The 21,812-nt window shown below is 39.7% G+C and overlaps 1 protein-coding gene across 27 annotated transcripts in view; it reads right to left on the bottom strand.

Moving 5' to 3' along the window:
- ADGRL2 (adhesion G protein-coupled receptor L2) overlaps positions 1 to 21,812 on the bottom strand; it is a 393,866-nt gene that overhangs the window by 67,425 nt on the left and 304,629 nt on the right. For all 27 annotated transcript variants that reach the window (XM_069789051.1, XM_069789052.1, XM_069789066.1 and 24 more), the window contains one exon: positions 4,328 to 4,541. In XM_069789051.1, the coding sequence (XP_069645152.1) occupies positions 4,328 to 4,541 (214 nt within the window). The remainder of the gene's footprint in view (positions 1 to 4,327; positions 4,542 to 21,812) is intronic.

Here is a 21,812-nt window from a genome sequence, read left to right as displayed (position 1 = left end):
TACCAACTGTGAGATTATATTTTTTAATGTGGATGTTTGCATGGTCTGCAAAGTCTGTAGTTTTAAACAACTTGAGTATTTCCTCTTTTTAATGATCACAGCTATGCTCTCAGTATCAGAATGCAGATCAGAAGTTCCCATTTAAAAATTCAAGGTATTTTTAGCCTTTATTAGGAGGGAAACAGTGTTATCTTTCTGAAGTTAACATTAATTTGGCTGTCAACAGTAAATGCTTGAATTTCACATCTAAGTAAATGATTCCGTAGATTCAGAGTTAATAGGCTGTATTTTCTTTAAATACAAAACGTTAATTTCCTACAAGTACCACTAACGGTAAATTACTCAAAAAATAAGGTGTACAGACTGGAATGGACCTGACATTTTATTACTACAGGATTTCTCAAGATTTAAAATTGTATTATTCAAAATTACTATCTGCCACACTACCCAAATATCTATTTAAATACAGAGGCAAAAAATATCATCTAATTGCACTGTACTGGAATCACAAAGATAGTTATAGTGTCTAATCTTTAAAATAATACCGAACTTTTCCTAAACAAAAAGTTTAGGACTAGAAAAAATTATTCCTACTAAAAAACCCTATTTTTAATTCAGAAGACAAAGGCCCCAGCATGCCAAAGTGCATCTTAGCAGCTTATTGTTCTACTATAAAATTACACAGACAATATGCCTTTGCCTTTGAAATGTATTTTAAGTATGTATTTACAAGTACTTTTAAATATCTGTAATTATTTTAAGGTAATGAAACAGAAATCCAAAGACTATGTGGTATTTATGTAACCCTTAGTGCCTGTCCGAACAAAAACCTATGGTCCACCTACCCGCCGTTGCAGGGCAGGGCTTTGAAGTCGACACTGGAGGCAGAGTGCCCTCATAAAGGCACAGGCGGTTTGAATATAACTCACACAATCCACCTGCAATCCACTTACAATGAAAGTGGACTTAAGACTAGGTCTTAAGTAAATTTTATCATGTTCATTTTCAAGTCTCTGCTGTGCCTATAAAGAGCAGTACTAGTTAGCCTTATCAACTTCAAAGTCTCGTGACAGTTTTGGGCTACAGCCACACAAACACACTTTATGAGCAAGCAACTAGCACAATTTCCTCAGGCTGCTTTGCATCTTCTGCTTCCCTGTTCATTTAATTACTTTTTAAACAAAGAGGAAGCAGAGGAGATTTGTCCCTGCTAAAGGACAGCAGAGCACCAAGGAGTTTGACTATTTTAAGATCTAACTGCCTGAAACGTGGGTCCTCTGCCACTCACTCACACTACTCCCTCCCCAAATAGTCTAGAAGTAAGCTTATTTCTATACTCAACTTCAGCATGGTAGGCTCTCTCAACGTTGACTGTATGCAAACGCTGGGGTTAATTATCAGAGAAGTGTGAAAGGGGAGAGGGATTTTCTGTGGGTCTAGTCCCTTTCTTCAAAGCTTTAATTTTAACTGTGCCAGTCTGAAGTTTACATGGAATTTAAATACATCTGAAAGACTTTCTTCTGGAATAATTGGGATGTAATTTCAATCAGGGACTAAAAATTTAATAACTACTTTACAAAGGTAAAAGCAAAGCAATGAAGTCATTAGTGTTCTAGTCAGGCTTCCTAGGAAAGCATTAAGTTAAAAATCTTTTGAGAACTGCAGAAAAGAAAGGAAAGGGAGGGAGAAAAGATTAAGTAGCAGCTTGTTCTGAGAAAGGGGAGCTGATGCATCAGTAGACACTGGCAAAGTTTGTGTGTTAGCATCTCAAATTCTCTGGAAGGGGAGCAGGGCCTATGATTACACGGCTTTGTGTTAAACTGGAAATCTCATCTTATTTTTCAATCTTCAGATTTCACAGTATTGATCTCATTAAGCTAGTGTTTTCACGTTGTAACTGCAGTAAATGTAGTTGCTGTGCAAACGCTGTGGAGTGATGTTGCAAATGAATGATGAGTACTTAATAATTGCCGTGAAACTACATTTAACTGCAGGTCTAAACTGAATTGAGTGGTCAAATGCAGTGGTAGAAATACTGCTGGCTGAAGTGGTAAAAACATGTCATTAGTCCTTAAAAGTAAACACTGTAAGATTTTAAGTAGTAATATAGAAACTATTGCTGGTTATTTTTAAAGGTATGGAAGAAAAGTTTTCCCTGTGATCAAATGTTCTAACAGATTGTTTTTTTCTAGTCAGTTTGAAAAAAAAAAAAAAAGAAAAGAAAACCAATGAATCTGATAGTCCTTCAGGTGAGATTTTTCTATGCAATTGCTGCCATCAAAATACAGCTGATGTGATACTTTTAGATATCAGATCAAGGACATGTTCTGAGTACCAAACAACAGTTTGCCTTAGACAACAAAAAATTATGATCACCAATGCAGTTATAAATAATGACATACAAGAACTTCTAATATTTCATAAGAAATTTGCAACATTCTTGTATGCTTGCAATATAGCACAAATTGAGCAATTCTGAGAAAAGATTAAACAAGGCAAGAGACAGCTTTTCTACTTAATGACAGGATCTGAGAAAGAAAGCTACGAAAGCAAACTTCCAAATTATTATAAATGCCAGACAAAAATAGAAAGCTTTAAAGTGTCAAATGATCTTTGCCATTTGTCCAGAAAAAAAAAAAGAACAAAACTGAAAACCTCCCTCTAAGCACAGATGTTCTAAACCAATGTCATACATGTGATTACAACTTCATTTTAATCTGTTGAAAAAAGGGTAAGAGTAGAAGATTGGGGAAGTTCAAAAATACTCTCTGCTATCATAAACTTACAGTTGATTAATTTAAAGGGGGGGGGATTGAAATTTCAGCTTTCCAGTAACAGTTTGATGTCACTTTAAGCAAGATTGTGCCTCTATATTTGTCTCTGACTACCTTAATCTGTATATTTGCAGTGAACATAAGGAGGACTTTGATCAAAACACAACATGCATTTTACACAACACGGAAGTCTACAGAGAGGCACTACATTTACAAAAGCAATTGAAGGTGGTTTCAAAGGGAGTTGACAGATTAGAGGATGATGACACTGCTGCTGCAGTCTCAATGGAAATCTGGCTTGATCTAATTAACAACAACGAACTAGAACCACAAAAAGATAATTCAAACATGATTTAAAGAAGTTATATTACCTTTTTACTAGCGTAGCAATGGAGCCTTTCCCTTACTGATCACAGAACAAGTCACAGGTTGAACACGGAACAAGAATAAAAGGCCTGATAGCCTTAATTTACCTCCAGCATTTGAAATTGAAGCCTGATATCTAGCCCAAATATTTGACTACAGAAGTAGAGAACATCCATGTATTCACATGAAAATGATAAAAAATTGTAAGAGTCACACTCATAACAACTTGAGTGAATTGGGAAATGAAAACGGAAGACTATTTTTAAGATGTGACCATATGTTACTGAGTGCTACCATGTTCAAACAGAACACAGTAAATGGAGCGCAGCATGCGGGACAACTTGCATGTTTCATTTGACACATCTGTGTACATGCACCACAAAGCTCCCAGTTTACTCCCATCCACTTTTTGCTCAGATTCCTCACCCTAGGAAAAATACACTGGGAGGAAAACTTCCCACCAATCCTGAACTTATTCAGCCTTGTAGTTTAAGCCAGTAACAACTCCAGTGACTGATTTGCGCTGACATTTCCACAACTGTCCGTACTAGGTGACTGCTGCCCGTATGTGGCCTGTAGCACAGGTAATTCTGTGAATCTTAGTTCTGATGCGCCTTTTGTACTAAAAACACTTTCACTGGCTCTTCTGACTGATTGTCTTCTCTGATTGACAATCACTGTCACTAAGACATAATGTAACTTGTGCTTATATGCATACATGCTTCTGTACACACATGTATAATGACATATAATCATCTTGGCATTTAATCATTCCGGCATTTTCCATTAGATGCATTTTACAGGTGGGAAAAACAGCAGCGATTTACTGCATTGATAGGAAATGTGTAACTTTGCCAGGGAATGTAGAAGTTACTGAAAAATGCACCTGCCATTTGGACACTTTTTGAGTGCCGTTTGACAAGGAGACAGGGAGTCTCCAAATAAGTTCCATTCTCCTTGCAGTTTTCTTCCTGCTTTTTAACTTTTGCTCATGGGATTCTAAAAAAAAGCCTCTCTAATTGCAACTGGTAGTTTTTATTTCCTTCTGATGTTACTAGATAGTAATAATAGTACCTCAACAGCAAATTGGCAACTACAACTCAGCATCTCCTACAGTATATAGCTCTCACTGTATTAATTCAGGCATTTTTCCTCTTTAGTCCTCAAAATGATACATATATTTTTACCTTTGTGTCATAATTTTGTAGGCGTCTGGAAGGAAGCATTCTGTGTTCTCCATCTGGAAAGGGTCAGCATCACAAATCTTGTCATCTGTCCGTCCATAGTTAGCACTTTCTATCATAATAACATCGCTTCCTGGACACCGGAGGTCAATGGAGTACCCTTCGCAGGAGAGCTCCCTCCTAACCAAACCAAACGGTAGCGCTGCTCGGCTGAAACCTAAAAAAAAGGAAAAAAAAAAAAAAGGGAGGGATTGATCCTAAAGGACATATTGCATTGGACTATTCTTTTTCTGTCACACAAGCACTAACTCTCAGCAGCGTGCTAAAGGAAGTACACCTTTAAACAGTGTGACCTGGTACCATGTTAAGTGAAGCATCTTTCACGAAACTGTCACATCCCTACACCACTGCTGCCGTGTCCTTAATCTGGGAAAGGAGGAAATTCCTCTTCGCTTCTTCTAACCCTTGCCAGGGCAGACAGTGGTGCCTGTCTGCATGGCTACATTGCACGTTACTGTTCCCACCTCTTTTTCCTCTGTTTCTCCCCTCTTTGGAACAGTCAGACGGGCTGTGTCTGAAAGTGGGAAGGAGCAGAGCAGGCAGGATTTGCAAATGCAGAAGTGAATTTAAAGAAAATAAATTAATGAACCAACAAAAAAACCAAAGCCATAGTTCCAACTTCATTAGTCTTTCTTAATTTTTATCTTCCTTTCTCCGGGAAGAGTTGGTTTCTTCTGCTTAGCTATTTTATGTCCCCAGCACGGGCATGTTTGTGCCTCTAGATCTAATACGCATGCCTGATATGTTACCTAGTTGAACTTCAGTGCTCCTTACTGTGCCTTTTACATAAATTAAACCACAGACAGGTTAAGATTTTGAACAAATATATAAATGATCAATACCGCAAACTGTAGATGTGTACTGTATAAAATCTCCCTGTCCCTCCCCAAAATTATATATGTTTCACAGAATTGTCATTTTTAACATGTTTTTCTGCATGAGAATTCCTAAAAATAGGTAACTTCTCTAATGAAGTAGTATGAAACACTTCAGAAACAAAACAATGGTTCAGATATTCATCCAGATGTTGTCTTTTACAGACACTTCTTTATGCAGAAAATACATTGCATCAGAAAAACATATGTGTATACTACACTTTCTTGCACACAGCTACTAGTAGATTATTATTAAACAGTATTTCTGTTTCTTACAAAATGTGTGCATTACTGCCTTTTGGAAGACAAGCTGGGTAACATGGTAGTGTTAAATACCTTTTTCTTTAAAATAGTAAATCCTTTCTGAATTTTCAGCAGAATTACAGATAATTCCTATTTTTAAAAAAAGTCCTCCCAATACAGTAGCACAAGGCCATTAATATTTCAGTGCAGGCTGCTGGAGACAAGTTGTGACAGCAAAGAAAACCAGCTAGTAAGTATGAAAAGTTGGAGCTCTATGCTGTTTGGAAGGCAAAGAAAACAAACTTTTCTTAAAAAGTATGATGCATTAGAAGAGGCAAGGAAGTAAGGATCTAAAAAGATCAAGAACAACTTGAGATAACCCCTTGATAGTAAATTTTCACACGAACCAGAGGCTGTCACTTTTTCTACTGAATTAATGATCTGTGGATTAAACCTCCTACTGTATGAAGATGATTATCTGTTAGGACTGCAAAAAAGAGCTGTTGATAAGGACCATGCCGGCGTCGGAGGCGGCTCCCTGGCAGCCAGAGCCCACCTTCTGTCCCTCCTCTACCTGCACCCCCCCGCCTTCCCCTGTGCACCAGCACCAGCTTGTGTCCAGCCTGTGTAGTGAAGTGGTGCAAGGAGCTGGTCTGACTCTGACCTCCCTCTGCTGCAGAAGAAGCGATGAGGTCTCAGAGGAGCAGGCCTTCGGCTGGGCAGGAACCGACCCCGGCACAAGGGGAAGGGGAAAGCCACAGGGCAGCAACTGGGTCTGCCTTTACTTTACATTTTGTGGAACCATATCCTACATGAAACCAGTACCGTTACTCTGCCAATATGTTTCAGTAATTTTTAACAAGGGAAGAAGCCATATTGCTGTGGAAAGCACCACAGTTCCATCTCATATTCACTCCTGGCCGTCGGTTTGGCTGCACATACCATGCGCAATAGCGAACGCTATTATTAGAGGCTTGCTGAAGTATCATGAGCTGAAAGCTGGAAAGAGCTAAAACACGAATCCATCACATTAACACCCTACGTGTTCCTCCCATGCAGCAAATTAATACAACGAAGACAGAAGCTGTTCACGGCTCAGTGAGGGCGTGAAATGGGCACAGAGAGGGGTACGTGCAAAGCCCCCACCACATACGCATACAGCAGCCCCTTTGATTAATTACCGTCACGACAGCCACGGTGGGACCAAATATAATGCTGCTAGTGACTGCCGTTCCTACATCCTACCACTCCCGTCAAATTTAATGCTGTCCACATAAAGCTTATCCCTCCAGCTGGTGGCAATGGAGCCCGTACCTCCTGCACTCCGAAGGGCTTCCTCTGGCGCGCAGCACCGCCATGGCCTGGCCAGGGGAGTCCGGCCACCCCCCCCACCCCCCCCAAACTTTGGGTTTTCGATCAGCAGGGAGGGGAAGAGCACCTTCGGCTGTCTGCAGGGGATTTGGGGAGAAGGGCGGGCAGGCAGAGGCGGTACAGGCGGTACGTGTACGTACAGCCGGGTACGGTACAGCCGCCGAGGTGTCGGTGGCTGCGCACACAGCGCGTGTGCAGCAGCAGGTCAGATGTATGGATCGTTATGGGGCCAGGGCTGACGAACCCGCACCGAGCTACCCGTGGCAAGCGCTGAACCCTTACGGCAGATCCTGCAGCACAGCCTCCACTTCTGCTAGGAAATACCTTGAATTCAAATACAAGACCTCCGCAGTTTGTTACAGAGATCAGCCGCCTGCAAATCTTACTTCATCATCTATGGCAACTGCTATGAGTACTACGAATGTGTTTTAACCTGCAATTTTTCACCCTGCAGGCATCCATGAGAAGTTCTGTATTAGGACAAACATTAAAAATACTAGAGCAAGGTTAGATCACTTCACAGGCAACGGAAGACACACCTGAGATCGTAACGTAGGTGTTACATTGCAAAAGCAGCAAGCAATAAAGCAAAACAATGCAGCATGCGTTCGGTGGGGAGACTGCTCTAAGGAATCTCTATGGTGCAGAAAGAATTTTAACTAACTAAAATAAATAAATTTAGAGTCCACCAACAAAGCTGCTGTGATCTTTATGCTGAAGCTTTATTTGTAATCTTTTCCTATCAACAAAGAAAAAAATAAGCGTATCAACAAGCAAAGTGTAATTCAATCCATCTTGCAACCCTGACATTCGAAGAAAGAAGTAGTGGGAGGCCCTGTGAGCAAAAAATCAATATTGCAGCTTTGTGCCGTGCAAATGTGAATACTGCCAAATAGCAGTGCTTAGGGTAAAATGAACTGTTTTGCTCCATTTTCTCCTCTCTGAACAAATGATTTTGAAACGACAGCTTTTTTTGGAGCTATAAAACGTCAAGCAGTAACTCCCTGCGCTTTAGGCAAGTGATTGGAATAAATACCTCTCGGCAACAGGTGCAATGACTTAGGACTGAAATTCATTTACATTCAGGAGATAATTCCTGATAAACAGATGCACTGCCACAGGATAGAAGTTTGAACGACCGGCATCTGAATGCTACTGCCTCCTTCCACATCATTCCAGGGCTTTTTAGACCTAAGTATGTGGCTCTGTCAATACTGCCGTCACCAGTAACTTTGCATCTCCAATGCAATGCCTCATGAATATTTTCAATACTGTATTTTCTAACCAACCTGTGTTCAACCTGCTGCTTGCCTTACTGTACCTTGCATAAACCTATTTTGTTTGGCTGTCCTCCTGCAGCTGAAATCAACATTCCCTGTCTTCCTGCTAATTGCTTCAAGGCAAACTGTGCCATGGATGACACTGCTCCTGCTGTCTGCCACCCAAGAATGCAAAGTGCTTCCCGATTGCAAAAACCTTTCTGGTGCCCGGGCTGGGACTTCCAGCACAACCTAAACATTAACTCAAGTAAGCGTCTATTACCAAATGCAACATATGCTGTCTCTGAATCATTCGCGTTTGTATATATTAGTGTTGTGTGGGGGGTGGTTTTTTTCAGAAATGGAGGATTAATACCTAATGAGAGAAAGAGAGTGGTTTCTGTCCTGCTGACCATTTTGATTATAGAAAAGCTTCCTGGCAAACATATGTTTCCTGCATGTTTTATCTGCTCACAAATTAGTTGAGTACAGGCTCTTTATTGAAAGAAGAAAACAAACTGCTCTTGCAAAATCCCATTTCTGAGAAAAAAAGGTAGAGTGGATTTTTAGTGGTAATATACATTCTTTAATGCTTTATTGATCAATCCATGTAGAAAAACACACAGGGAAAAAAATCTAAATGCAACATCACAAAGAAGGATCTTTCCTCTTATACTTTAGTCTATGAAATGAAAAAAACCAAGACCTATGAAAGAAATGTAACTCAGAACCGTGTTTCAGAAATATATTAAATTCACATTTGGCTTGAAATTGTTATATATAAGTTTTCAATGCCTTATTTACCATTCTACTGTCTTGGTTCCTTCATAGGAATGATTTGTCTTTAGAAAGATAACCTAAATTTGTCAAAGTGCAAAGAAAAGTTAATAATTCACAGCATCCTGCCCACTAGCATACCATCTTTTTGAGCTGTCAATAATAAGTGAGTGTGCTAAATTTGGTAGATAAAAGCAAAAAGGCACCACCACATTTGAATGTTCACCCCATACAGAGGAAAAACAGTGGAATGTAAACAGGCTAACATCAGTAATCCTCAACATCAGAGGCAAGGAACCTTTGATTAAAACTTAAAGCACAGAGAAAGTCAACATGGAAACATAAAATTATTTCAAAGAATGCAGATACTGGAAGAACTGAGAATCCAAAACAAATCTTCACAGAAATAAATATATATGTCTCTGCAAGCAAGGAAATATTGCTTCTTGTGTTATTTGGCTCTAACAGAAAGGTCTTTTGAAAAGAGCGCATCTTTTCAAACAGAATGTTTACAGTTGTCTCTTTCACAATCTCTTTTATTTTACCAAATCATGCAACATGATGATTCAAGTTCTACACAAGACGAAGTGATGCATCTTGGGCAGCATTTCAGTAATATATGTTCAACAAATGCAAAGCCCGATGAAAACTGTGCTGCGAATCCTCTCCCTCTCCCAGAGAAGTGCGTACATGTGTGCACGGAGGGTGCACAGAGACAGCTGAACGTACTTTGCCATCTGAAAATCATGCAAATGCTCAACAGGGGCTCCGCAAAGCTTTTGTAACTCCGCAGAAAAGCCTCAGCATCCTGCAGTTTCTAAAGAATCCCACGAACTCTGTCAAGGGAGACTTTTCTCCCTGTTTCTCAGCACTGTATATATTTCACACAGACAAGCATGTTATTTTGTTAAACAGCTGTTAAATTATCCAATCCTGGTCAACAGATCACTACCAACTACTACAAAGATAGAGGCAATTTAAATGACAACTGCATTTTCTAATTCTATCTTTGAAGGAAAAAAGTCATTCTGGCAAGCATGTCTATTAAAAGATTACGTTGACACAGTAAGAGCTTCTGATACTGCACAGAGGTCTGGAGTTCACAGCACTCAGCTCTTCTTTCAGGGAAACACAGCAGCCAGCGCACAGCCAGCCCGCGCTGCAGCCCGGCAGACAAAACCCCACTGTTCGCCTGGCGTAAAATTAGGCAGGAAGCGATCATTTAAAAAACTGTTCTCCTACAGCTGTATTTTTTGCCATTTTAAGTGTATGCTCGTTATTTTCATTTAAGATGCTGGAAGTAGGGGACATCTAGAGAAAAGGGATTATTTAGTGAAGGAAATCTATTTTCTAGTAAGGGACATCTTCCTCATTTTTCGTAACTCATTCATAAAAATGGAATTAATTCAAAACAAGGTACATGAAAGCATGCTCATTATTCGAACTTTAACGAAGAGTCCCTAAGTCCTAAGGAACAGACTTGACCATTTAAATTACACTGAAGGAAGGCAACTATTTCATTGAATAAATTAACTGTAAGGGGTGATTTTTTAACACTGGTTTTTAGAATTCTGTTTCTCAGATATACCATTTCATATTTTAATTACTTGGCTGAAATCTGGAAGCCTGTCTCTTACAAAATAGAAATAGGAATTGATATCACTAGAAGTTTTTAGAAATATTAAGTAACTAACGATGGCTTCTTATAAATTTTTTACATGTTATTAGATTGTGATTTAGTCTTTAAAAAATTTAAAATTTTAAAAATCTTTGTCAAATTTTAATGTTTTTCAAGACTCAGTTTGAGCAGCAGAATTACAACTCTAAGTAATTTTCTGTAATTATATACTTAATATTCAGTGTACATAAATATAAAGCACAGTATGTCTGATTAATGAAATTCAGGACAGAAGCCTGAGTTACACCCTCTGACTCACACCAGGACGGGTCCTGCCTTCCAGGTTTACTGAAACTTATTACAATTTTCCTTTTACGTTTTCCAGTCTCCATGCAATTTGCAAAAATATCCCTGTGAGGCTCTCTTCAGCAAAAAAAAGAGTCAGGGCTTACCTGATTTTCGCACCTTGTTGAATGATTCTGCAAAACCTAAAGTGAGCAGCAGCATCTCAGCCTCTTAATGTAACAGCGTCGATCCTTCCTGTGTACGGCTGGCAAGGATCTCATTTAAATTCTCCTAAACAGCTCTCACCCCTCATTCGAAAGGGTGAGAATATGTCTCTCCAAGGTAGCAGAATTATGGAGTTTTTTGGATTGTGTTTTTGTTGGCGTTTGCTTTTTTTTTTTTTTTTTTTAAAATTGCAGGAGAGAAGAGTGCTATATTGACAGACCTGTAGACCGAAGTCCTTCAATCGTCCAAACCAAGAACAGCCCAGACAGCAGCCATGCATGCATCCCCACATTTGTCCATCATGTCTCAACCCTGTTTTGAAGGAATCGCCACTATGGGAAAAGAGATAGTTTGGTCTTCATGCCCATTTAATCCTTCACCTCCCTGCTGAGGCTGCCGCAAGAGTGCTAATTAATGCTAAACTGTGAAAACGGGCTTCTGCACTTTGAATCCAGCCACACTGAAACTGGATAGAAACCACTAATTCCTTTAATGAAAGTCGCCAACCCAGAGCATGGTTCCTGGCAGCATTTTAGCAATGCCTACATATGGCAGATGGAAACCATGTGATCTAAACATGAAAGTCTAAATATCTAGTGTAAAAATATGCGTGTTGTTCAGTTCTCACTTAGAACTAAATTTTGTTCTCATATGCATGCACCTTTCCCATTCCTTTCAGTGGGAGCTGTATGCATGAGAGCAAAACTTTGCCCTCTTGATCTAAAATTATCCCAGTTTGAAACAGTATTCATGTGTCAATGATATTTCTTTTCTTTTGCCAGCCAGATGTCTGTTCTCAGGCTGCAAGAATCTCCTTCCTTTTTTCCTTCACATCATAACACTCTTGATCCTCTGCCAGCTCGCAAAAAGCACTCTGCCCTTTTCTTTCTTGCCGTTTAAATATATTGCATCTTCAAAATTTCTCAAGGCAAATAAGTCCCATGGTCTCTGTAAATCCCCCTCCTGGAGATTATCTCCAGTTTACCAACTGCGAACTCTCTGAGCACACCACCTGTCAGGAAGGAGAAGCTTCTGAATCAGAAACAACCTCCAAAACACGGAGGTAAGACACACAAAGGCTGATCTGTCAGAAATGTTGTGTCAACAGGATTTCCCGTTGAATTATTTCCTCTGCACAGGATACTGGTAGCAGGATAAAAATAAATATTCTTTTATTTTCTATAAAAATGTATTTTGACAACAATTTATATTTCCAGTTCTATCATTTTTGATTGGAAACCATGCATTGAGAAGGGGCAGAGGAAGAGGAAGGAAGAGGAATTTCCATCAGCAGTATTCAGAGTGAACAGCTGTCAAAAGAAATATGCTTTTATTCCCATCTCTAAGAAACCGAAAGCCTTGTCACCTCAGAGGCTGATAGAAACCATGCAGAGATGTACCATTTCCTTGGGAATATGTGAATTGGTGAAAGTTAAATCATTCCAGCGGGTGACATGTTGGGTGCCAATAATAACCCTTGCTGTGCACAGCGCCTTCTTAAACTGGTTAGACCCTAAGCTGTGTAAGAAAGCAAAACATTTAATCTCACTAAAATGTAGAAACTGGACCCTGATAATTCTGGCTCATTTCAAAGAAAATGTTATTCTACAAGTGCCAGAGTTTAAAATGCCAAATACAGGCCTAGTGCTAAAAAAGTATCACAAATTTAATCAAAAATATTGTATGATTGCTACCACATGGTAATATTTGAGATTTTCTTGTTTACAAACAGCATATATATACATTAGAAATGGCATCAAAAAACAATGTAAGAGTTCATATACTCTCTTTTGTTTCAATAAAATGATGGAATGGAGTCAATTGTCACAGTATAATTTACAGAGGAAAAATTATGTGGTTAATTTTAATGACAGCAAGCCACTTAAAGAGTGCTTATGAGTATGCAAATAGGACAGCAATCCCTCTTCTCATTCAATATAGCTTCCGAAACATTTCTGAGGACTCGGGAGTAGGAAGAAGAAGAACCCATGGAAACATAGAGGCTCAAGATCCTGCAGATGAAGCTGCTAGGCCAAAATACACAGTCATATCTTTTGAAAACAAGGAGAAGAGCAATGTGATGAATGTACTTTAAGGTAAATGTGCCGTCACTTCAAATATTCCCACAAATAGATACAAGACGAGAGTAGCTAGCAATCTTGGAAAATGCCTGTCAGAGTGAAAGGCTTTCTTCCTGACTTTACCTTCTATGAAATATTTGTGGATTTCTAAAAGACTATTATAGAGAGGAGAGGGATATACGATACATAGTTTTTACAACATACTTAAGGTTCTGGCACATTCCAGGAATCATGGAATAATCCTACACAGATACTTGAGAGCATCCTCTGAATGGTAAGTTGCTTGAAGAAAGGAAAACTATTTAATTATTTATCAATAAATAGGTAATTTAAAAAGTCCTAAGGAATATATGCAGTTCTAACACGCTCCCTGGGCAGCAGGGAGTAAGAGTGGCAACAGAGGTACCATTCCCAGGATAAATAAAGGAAATACACACCTCTGCTACCCTGTCAAACTGCTGTTAATCACCTATAAAGGAATTGCGTATCCATATGCCTCACTGCAAATACGAAAGACAAGGGAGATAAGGTGACAGGACAGCTAAATTCCACCTGGACTCAAATTCAGGGCTTCTGAATTTGGATTCTCATTTCTAATCCTGCAATTTGTGTCCCCCTCCCAAGTGTCACAATGTGGATGCAAGAACGCTCTCAGCTTTTAGAGAACCAGCTAATGAGTGTGCAAATGAAATAAATGAAAAATCAGGATCCCTGTAATCTCTCTCTGAGTACTAAGACAGAAAGTAAACAATTTTCCATAATTATGTGATAAGAGTTCCATAATTAATGCTATTTACATCAGAAAGTAAAAAAAAGGTATGAGTACACACTGTAACACAACACAGAAAGGAAAACTTTGCATTTCCTAATTACTTCTATTTAGAAGCAAGCATCTAATAGCTGAAAGACTGTGCTTCCAAAGTTGTTCATTGATCTTAATACAACCAATAATAAAGGAAAGGACTTGGAAAGCTCCACACCAGAGCAGAGAAAAAAATCATCGCTAGGTGCTCAAGTAAAAGCTCAATAACCAGCAAGACGGAGGTACTGCACCGTTGCTACAGATGTGGAAAGTAATTTCCTCAGTAACTAATGTTTTTTGCATACTGTGCATAGGTCGCAGTTTCCTTTTAAAAAAATCCTTCCCTACGTGTCTAAAGCAAGTTAGACTTCAGGAGGAGGCAGCTGTGAAGTATAAAAGATCTGATTGCTCCACGTTTTTCCACACCACCTAAACCGACACTTTCCCAGCGAAAGCGCCGTGTTCTCCCGATACATTATTTAGGTGTACAAACAGGCGGACGGCCTCTGCAAGTCAGAGGGGACGGCTCCTGATCTAACAGCCGGGTCGGGAGGGAGCGTGGGGCTGCCCAGGAGCTGGGGGTCCCGCGGGGCTGCCGCCTCCTTGCCGTCCCCGAGCAGCGAAGCCAGCCTTGCCCGGCAGACTGCCAGCCTCCGCTCGCACCCACGGGGTCCCTCCGCTTGCCCATCCATTTAGAGTGTTGTTTCTTCTACAGCGGTGAGTCTTATTAATCAAGATAATTTCCAGAGCGAGCTCAGAGCGTGATCAAAGCGGCCGTTACGGCAACGTAATTGAGGAGGGAGTTGTTAATCTGCCGGGGATGCCAAGGAGGGAAGGAGAAGGTTAGGGGTGTCCAAAGGAGGCAGGAATGAGCAGGTGTTAGGGTAACTATTTAAATTAGGCATCCTGACATAATCATTTATAACAGAGGCTTTAGACTCCCTGGAAGGCACTGAAGCTGCATAGCCTATCTATTCTACTCAGTAGGTAAGCTGCATTTCTTTTGGTACAAACAGCTATTTCAGTAAGTCTGCACTACCGCAAAGCAAGCTGCATTTAATGAAACTGTTCTCTGCAATTTACACAACCCCACAGTACTGCTGCAGTGCCTTTTCCGTCTCTGCCACTGCTGAATTTGAAGTCCAGATCCTTACCGGGTTTCGGCAATGTATGGGCCACGTTATCTTTAAATCTACAATAAAGACAATGTTTGAACTCCAAAACCAAAAAGAACCCCATTTTTCATGACAGTTTTCACATAGACAAGCCTCTAGAAGATTACAAGGGTACTTTATGAATCAAATGCAAAATACAGAAATAGCATCGTCTCCCACTGAAATGCTGTCATCTCTGAAGGATGTGTTGAGATCCAACATTATACAACTCTTCATAGTAGTAATTTTGTAGTATTTTATCTACTTGAAAATAATAGGGAATTTTAGGTAAGCAGAATCTTAATTACCCCAATTAAGTTCTCATCCTGCATCACTAATATCATCGGGAGCTCTGTCATTAACCTCAATGAGTGCAGGATAGATTCCTTAGAATTTAACCTGGACACTCAATATTCTTGTTCTAATGAAAAATGCATTAATGAGCTTCATTAGACTACTCCATTTTAAAGAAGCATCTTCAGCAGTCAGTTTCCCTCAACAGCCTAATGGGGCACTGGTGCATTAGTGAGGTAGGACTTGACACAAGAGTGTTTAGGTCACTTAAGTCTTTTTATTGACTCAATGAGCTTCACGTTCAGCCCACCAAGGGAAGAGCAACACCTATTGACTCACTCCAGGAACTCCCTGCGGTAAAGATGACAAAATGTGTGTAAACTTCTGAAATTAAAACTGGGGTGGTACAGCTGAAAGACTATACGTAGTGAAATAAACACAATTAAAACTAAAATTCCTTCCTATAATTCAAAAATAACACAAATTTTCTACATCGTCTGCACAGAGGATCGTCAACCCATTTGAATCACTACCTTTTTTCCAGTCATCTACTGGGACACGTTATAGGAAAACTAGTGATCTTCTGTGACCTTCATTTTATTTTATTAAATGCAGCAGACAGCTCATGCTGAATACAAAATAAAAAATATGCAACCCGGGAAAGTACTTTAAGAAAAAAACGCCCTTTGGAGGACCCAATTTCAGTCTTGATATATAATGTCACAGATTTGCCAATGACATTTGAATAAAAACCGCTATTATATATATTATTGTGTTCAAAATTCTATTCTGAATTACTAAATTTAGCACAGGCCCTGTAGATCATGATTCAGTCAATGCTTTATAAATGTGGGAAATACGTATCTGAAATACATGTGAAGTTAGAGCAGGCCAACTACGCTTCCCATCTTTAGCCACAATTAGGAGAGGATTTCTGTTTCAAATAGCTATCCAACCGGTAGTAGTAAAAAACCTCCCAAATATCAAAATACAGTCTTTGTTTATACAACAGTGGCTGATGTATTGCTAATAAAGCCTTCAAGGAGAAAATAACGTGACTTGCCCAAGCAAGGGAAACTGGCACTTGTATAATACGGTTTTATCTTTCCCATAGCTGTAAGGACAACTGAGGAGTATCACTTGTTGCAGTCCCTCGCCTTTGAAAAACTGGGGGGAGGGAGGGTGGACGGGGAGGTGGTGAGTGCAGATGTCCAATATCCCTGCCAGTAAGCGCAGATTAACAAGTCTTCGCCCAACATAATATCCATTGAATTTCAGTTAACTGCTGTCTGAGCAACCTGCCTAAAATTCCAAAGGCTAAACGGGGAGCCTAATTTGTAGCTGGTTTAGAGCCACATCAGTTCGGGATAGGTGTAGCTGCTTGTAAGAGTAGTGTAGGGGTAGTCAAATTTGGAAGGGAGGGGACTGATGGAAATCCCTCTCCCTAATTAAATCAGAGAATGAGAGTTTGAAGTGGTAAATAATAAATCACAAAGAATCCTCAATCTGGTTGTCAAGGAAACCAGTATGCCTCTGCCATAATTGCTGTGAGCCCAATCTTGCCCTTTTTGACATCAAGCCTTATCATGCATTCTGGTCAGAGACTGAGAAAGTAGCTTTCCCATTCCTCTCAGGCAGCCCCGTAAGTCGCAGGGAGCCTGCCGGAGCAGGGCCGCACCGCCGCGGCACTCAGCGCCGGCCGCCTCCTGTCTGCGGACGGTCATTAGCGAGGGAGCTCCAGTATACTGCCGTCAACTCTCACGACTGGAAATGGGACCGACCGGCTGGATCGTGGCACTGGGAGAAGGTCTCAGCAGCTGTGTTTATTAGAAAGGCATTCCTAATTTACTGCTGCCGACATCCCGAGCCTGGTTATCTCGGCCTGTCACAAGTCCCAGGAGCGTGTCGCTCCCCTGTGCTCCCACTCCCCTGAGCACGTCCTCCTGGAAGCAGGAACCGGCCATTTGTTTTACTCGTGGACGTGTAAGATGCTTAGGAAAGAGATGAACAGGGAAAGGGAAGTACAAGACAAAATAAATGCTTTCAAAAGCACAACAAAACAGATTAAAGATTGGCTCCGTGCCAAGTCATTCAGATTGCTGACTGCATCATTGTCTTTTTCCTCTGCGATGATAATTACCTTTTATAAACATATCCAAACTTGTTTTTTCCTTCTGTTTTTGGTGTAATCACACATCACCACTGGACACACACCAAACTTTGAGCATAAGCAATTCCCAGTACTTCAACACCAGGAAAGCCAAAAAGGGGAAAAAGCTGTATTAGTGTCTCTATCTCATCCTTCAAGAAATCCTGAAGCAGGTTTTAGAGGAAGTATCTTCAAAGTAAGGAAACAGGAGGAACAACAGGCAAGTACATTATGTTCCCAGCTGATTTTAAGCAAAAGAAAAACCAGAGAGACAGGGAAGGATTGTAGGAAGGAAAAAAATTTAAACTCTCCCTTTAGGAGCTAGGGACAAAAAGTCTACCAGAAAGGTTTCTAAAGGAAAAATTGCAACTGACTCGTTTGCAATGCTGCAACTAGTTGTCTCCTTGCTATTTTACCAATGGATAAATCTTCTTTTAATTCCCAACCTCATTCCAAGCAACCACCACCAAAACCCATTTCTTTAACATATTTTTATAAATTTGATGTTAGCAAAATGTGTTAAAAGTAACAAGACTGATAAACCATGGTGATTTGAATCCTTTGCTGTGTGCCATTCCAATGATCTTTGCTTCTTTCAGTACTTAAAAGAATGCAAGGGATTCAGCTCAGGATCCAAGTTCCAATGGAACACTCTGGATACCCACCATATAATTCCCGAACTTTATCACGACATCACATTTGGGTAAATGTCATTTACAAATTTATTTTTATCCATTACTCAAAGGGGTATAACATGTTAAAAGCACTTTCTTCTGTCTGTTCAGCTACTACTCAAAAGAAAGCTATTTATTTAGTTTTATTGACTCTAGCAACTGTTGTATCTTTTTTTTTTTTTTGATTGGTAGATAAACCAAGCATCTCAAGAAAACATATGATGCGACACAGTTTTTCTGCTGTAATATTCAACTATTCCAACATAAACTAAGGACGTTGGTAAAAACCTTTGTTCAACAGATCTGTAGACACGCAATGCATAAAAAGGAGTAAATGCTTGTTCCAGAGCAGGCTCAGTCAAAACAAAACAAACCCTCCTCCAAACCCAACCCAAATCCCATCCATATTCCTCTTCCCAGGAAGCACAATGTAGGTGATTGGTAGCTGAGAGAACTCAGGCAAATTCATCTTTGACCTTTGTTCCAAAACAGTTCATAGGATCAGAGCATCATGAGATAATTCAGGCTGAAATGGACTCCTGCCTCTCCCTATTCGCTCAAAATGTTCTTTAATCCAAATACCTTTCCCAGCTATAAAACCTAAATCACATATAGGAAGAATTATTCCTACATAATTTAAAAACTGAAGCCCCTGTAGTTGTCATCCCAGTTAAAAAGGTACAATTAAAGATCAATTACAGCCAATTACAATAATGCATATTAATATCTGTATCACTGTATATGCCTCTAAAACTCAATCACCCTAAGAAAAAAATGAAAAAGACAAATAAAGGTTTCCATTAGAAAAGATAACACAAAAGCAAATGAATGTGCCATTTGGGTATAAACATGTTCATTTGCAAAACACGCATGTAGCATCCATCAGAAGAAAAAAGGCCTTTAGCTGATTTACAGATAATTTACTATGGCACACTCTTACCACTATTTTATTCTTATTTGAAAAATTAGTCTGGATTCCCAAGCACAATGACAGCGACCAGTTTATTTTTATGTCTTTTGCTAAATTTCAGTGATGTTGAACCTTTAGGGCTAAACATCTCTGTGACAATCTATTTCTGTCATCCAAGAGTTTCACATTCTTTGAGATTCAAAGAACGGTGTCACTGGCTTTCCCAGTGACTCAACATGCTGGAGAAGAAGTTCAATATTACCCAGACCCTGCTCCGTCATAATCCACTGTGAAAAAAATACCTCAGCCTCTTCTGTTGGTAGGAAGCCATAACAACCTGATATTTCTCCTCTGAACAATTTTCCAGGTGGTCAATTTGATTTGTCAATTCTTTAGAATTTTTATGTCCTCTGTTTGAGCAGTCTCTATCCATCATCTTTCATCTTCACCTTTTTGCTTAGACTCCTGCAATTTTGAACAAAAGCCTTCAAACTTCTTATCCTCTACAGCATTAATCCCTGGACTTCAATAAAATTTGCTATTAGGCGGGGAGTTTTTGCAAGGCGTTACTGGTTCCTTATCTGAAACCAACTTGTTACTCATACGGTATGAACCGAAATGGAGGCAGTTTGTCCCACAGCGGTGGAAGGCAAGGGCGTCCCATCTCTTTATGTCTGTGCTAACCCGCATGGCGCAGCGGCAGGCACGCTGCCTCCCTCGCTGCTGCAAACTTCAGCTTGCTGGCTATACTTCAAACTGGCCAAAAGCTGTGCTGCAGGGCAGTGCCGAACTGACCACCGACTGTTGCCCGATGTTGGTTTATTAGGTCGGTCACGGTACCACTACACTGGAGGTAAGCAGTTTCTGAACAGTTCTGAGCTCAAATGCAATTTTAATAGGTCCCTGTATGGTATCATGCAGAAATATCCACAACTCTCTCCTGCAGTAGTTATGAGAAATGGTTATTAATTTTAATTGGCCTAAGCTAGCTTTTAGGGAAATTACATCTTCAGGCTTCATCACCTATCTGAATAGCCTCTTTTTGCAGTTACCATTGCCATTCATCTACTAAGAAATACAGGCAATGCATTCTGTATTTCCTCACAGATTACCAGCTATATTAAGCAAAGATGACTAGAAGCAAAACAGAAACAAAAAATTAAAGGCACTTTGAAACAAACTGGCTGTGATGCTCATTTATAGGCAACTTATCCATAGGCTTCTTTCTGGGACAGTAGGACAAGACTGAAAATAAACTCCAAAACAGCAAACCACAGCATTCCCCTTTGTGAAAATTGCACAAACTTTATGTTGAGGAACAAGCTCTGGGTGCAGGACAATGCTCCAGTCGCTCTTTTCTTTCCCAACTCTCCTTCCAGACCCCTGATGGAATTAGACGTAGTTCACAATCCCTCATTCAAAACAAAAATGAAAATTGTCTTGGTATCAGATTGAACATGAAAACATCTTAGCTGCATGGGACTGATAATTTTAAAGGTTACCACTGCTAATGATTTTGAAAGACAAAACATTTCCCATTGTCATGACAATTTTACACACTTAGAAATCAGAAACGCTTCGATTTTTACAGTTCAATTTTAAACATCTCCTCTTAGTCTTTGGACACTAACCTTGTAACAGCCATAGGTGACAGCGTATCACAAGAAGAAATAAGGGTTATCTCACACAGGTAGCTAGTGAGAAGCTTTACAAGGGCTTTCCCATCACCTTTCTTCACCTGCATAGCAATAAACCAGCCAGTGGGACAGACAGAGGAGCTAAATTTGTTCAAGTCTTGCTCAGTAGGGTTGCTGGAAGTAGGACATCGTAGAACATCATAGTGGAGGCAGTTTTACCACAAAAAAATAAATTTGGCACTAATATGAAACACCTGACAGTTTGGAATCTAAAACTTAATCAGTTCTGAAGATCTGTGCCTTATGAAAAGCAACCACTAAGACACCAGCAGAATAATTCAATGAACTGGAATCTGTGGCTTCAATTTTTTTCTGAAAATACCACATTTTCTCTTAGGCTTGCAAATGGTTTGAACAAGTGCCCCTTGCAAGGAGTAATTCAGTAAACAAAAAAATATTACCTTGTGAATTAAAACTACTTTAAATAGAATCTATTGTGACCACTATTCATATTAACACGGCAAGCTCTTAGAGAACGCCTTTTCAAGGAAAGAAATATATTCCTTGTGTGTTCAAGTATAGAGCCATAAACCATATGAGACCCTATTTATTTCAAATTTCCCATGATGCCATTTACTCCAGCTTTTAACCTTTTATGTGACATTGAGCTATTTTACAATCATAAAATAGTAGAAAAAACGACCTGTTAATTTGAAAGGGACACATTACAACATCTCTCCCCGGCACTATAATATTTTAATTTCTTTTTTCAAGGCAAACCAGTTGGAAAGTGACCATCTGCTAGTCTGTTAGCACTATTCAAGCAAAGTAATGCACAAAATGTCCTCCTTTCCCAGCAAGAGTAGGATCATTAACTGAAAGGAATTTAGGGTATTGTCAAGTGAGTTTAACAGATTGATTCACAACAGAATAAAATCTTCTTTTCTTTAATTACTGTTAAATATACTGACTATAAGGTGATGATACAAAACTGCTGCACACTGTGTGACACCTAAAGCAGTACCAGAAGTCTGAACCTTTCAAAGAAATAAATTAGTATTATCAAATTTCCTA

Source organism: Haliaeetus albicilla, chromosome 8, assembly GCF_947461875.1.
Source record: "Haliaeetus albicilla chromosome 8, bHalAlb1.1, whole genome shotgun sequence".
Classification (NCBI taxonomy): Eukaryota; Metazoa; Chordata; class Aves; order Accipitriformes; family Accipitridae; genus Haliaeetus; species Haliaeetus albicilla.
Note: the sequence above shows the minus strand (reverse complement) of the source record. Positions and strands in the feature narration are given on the sequence as shown.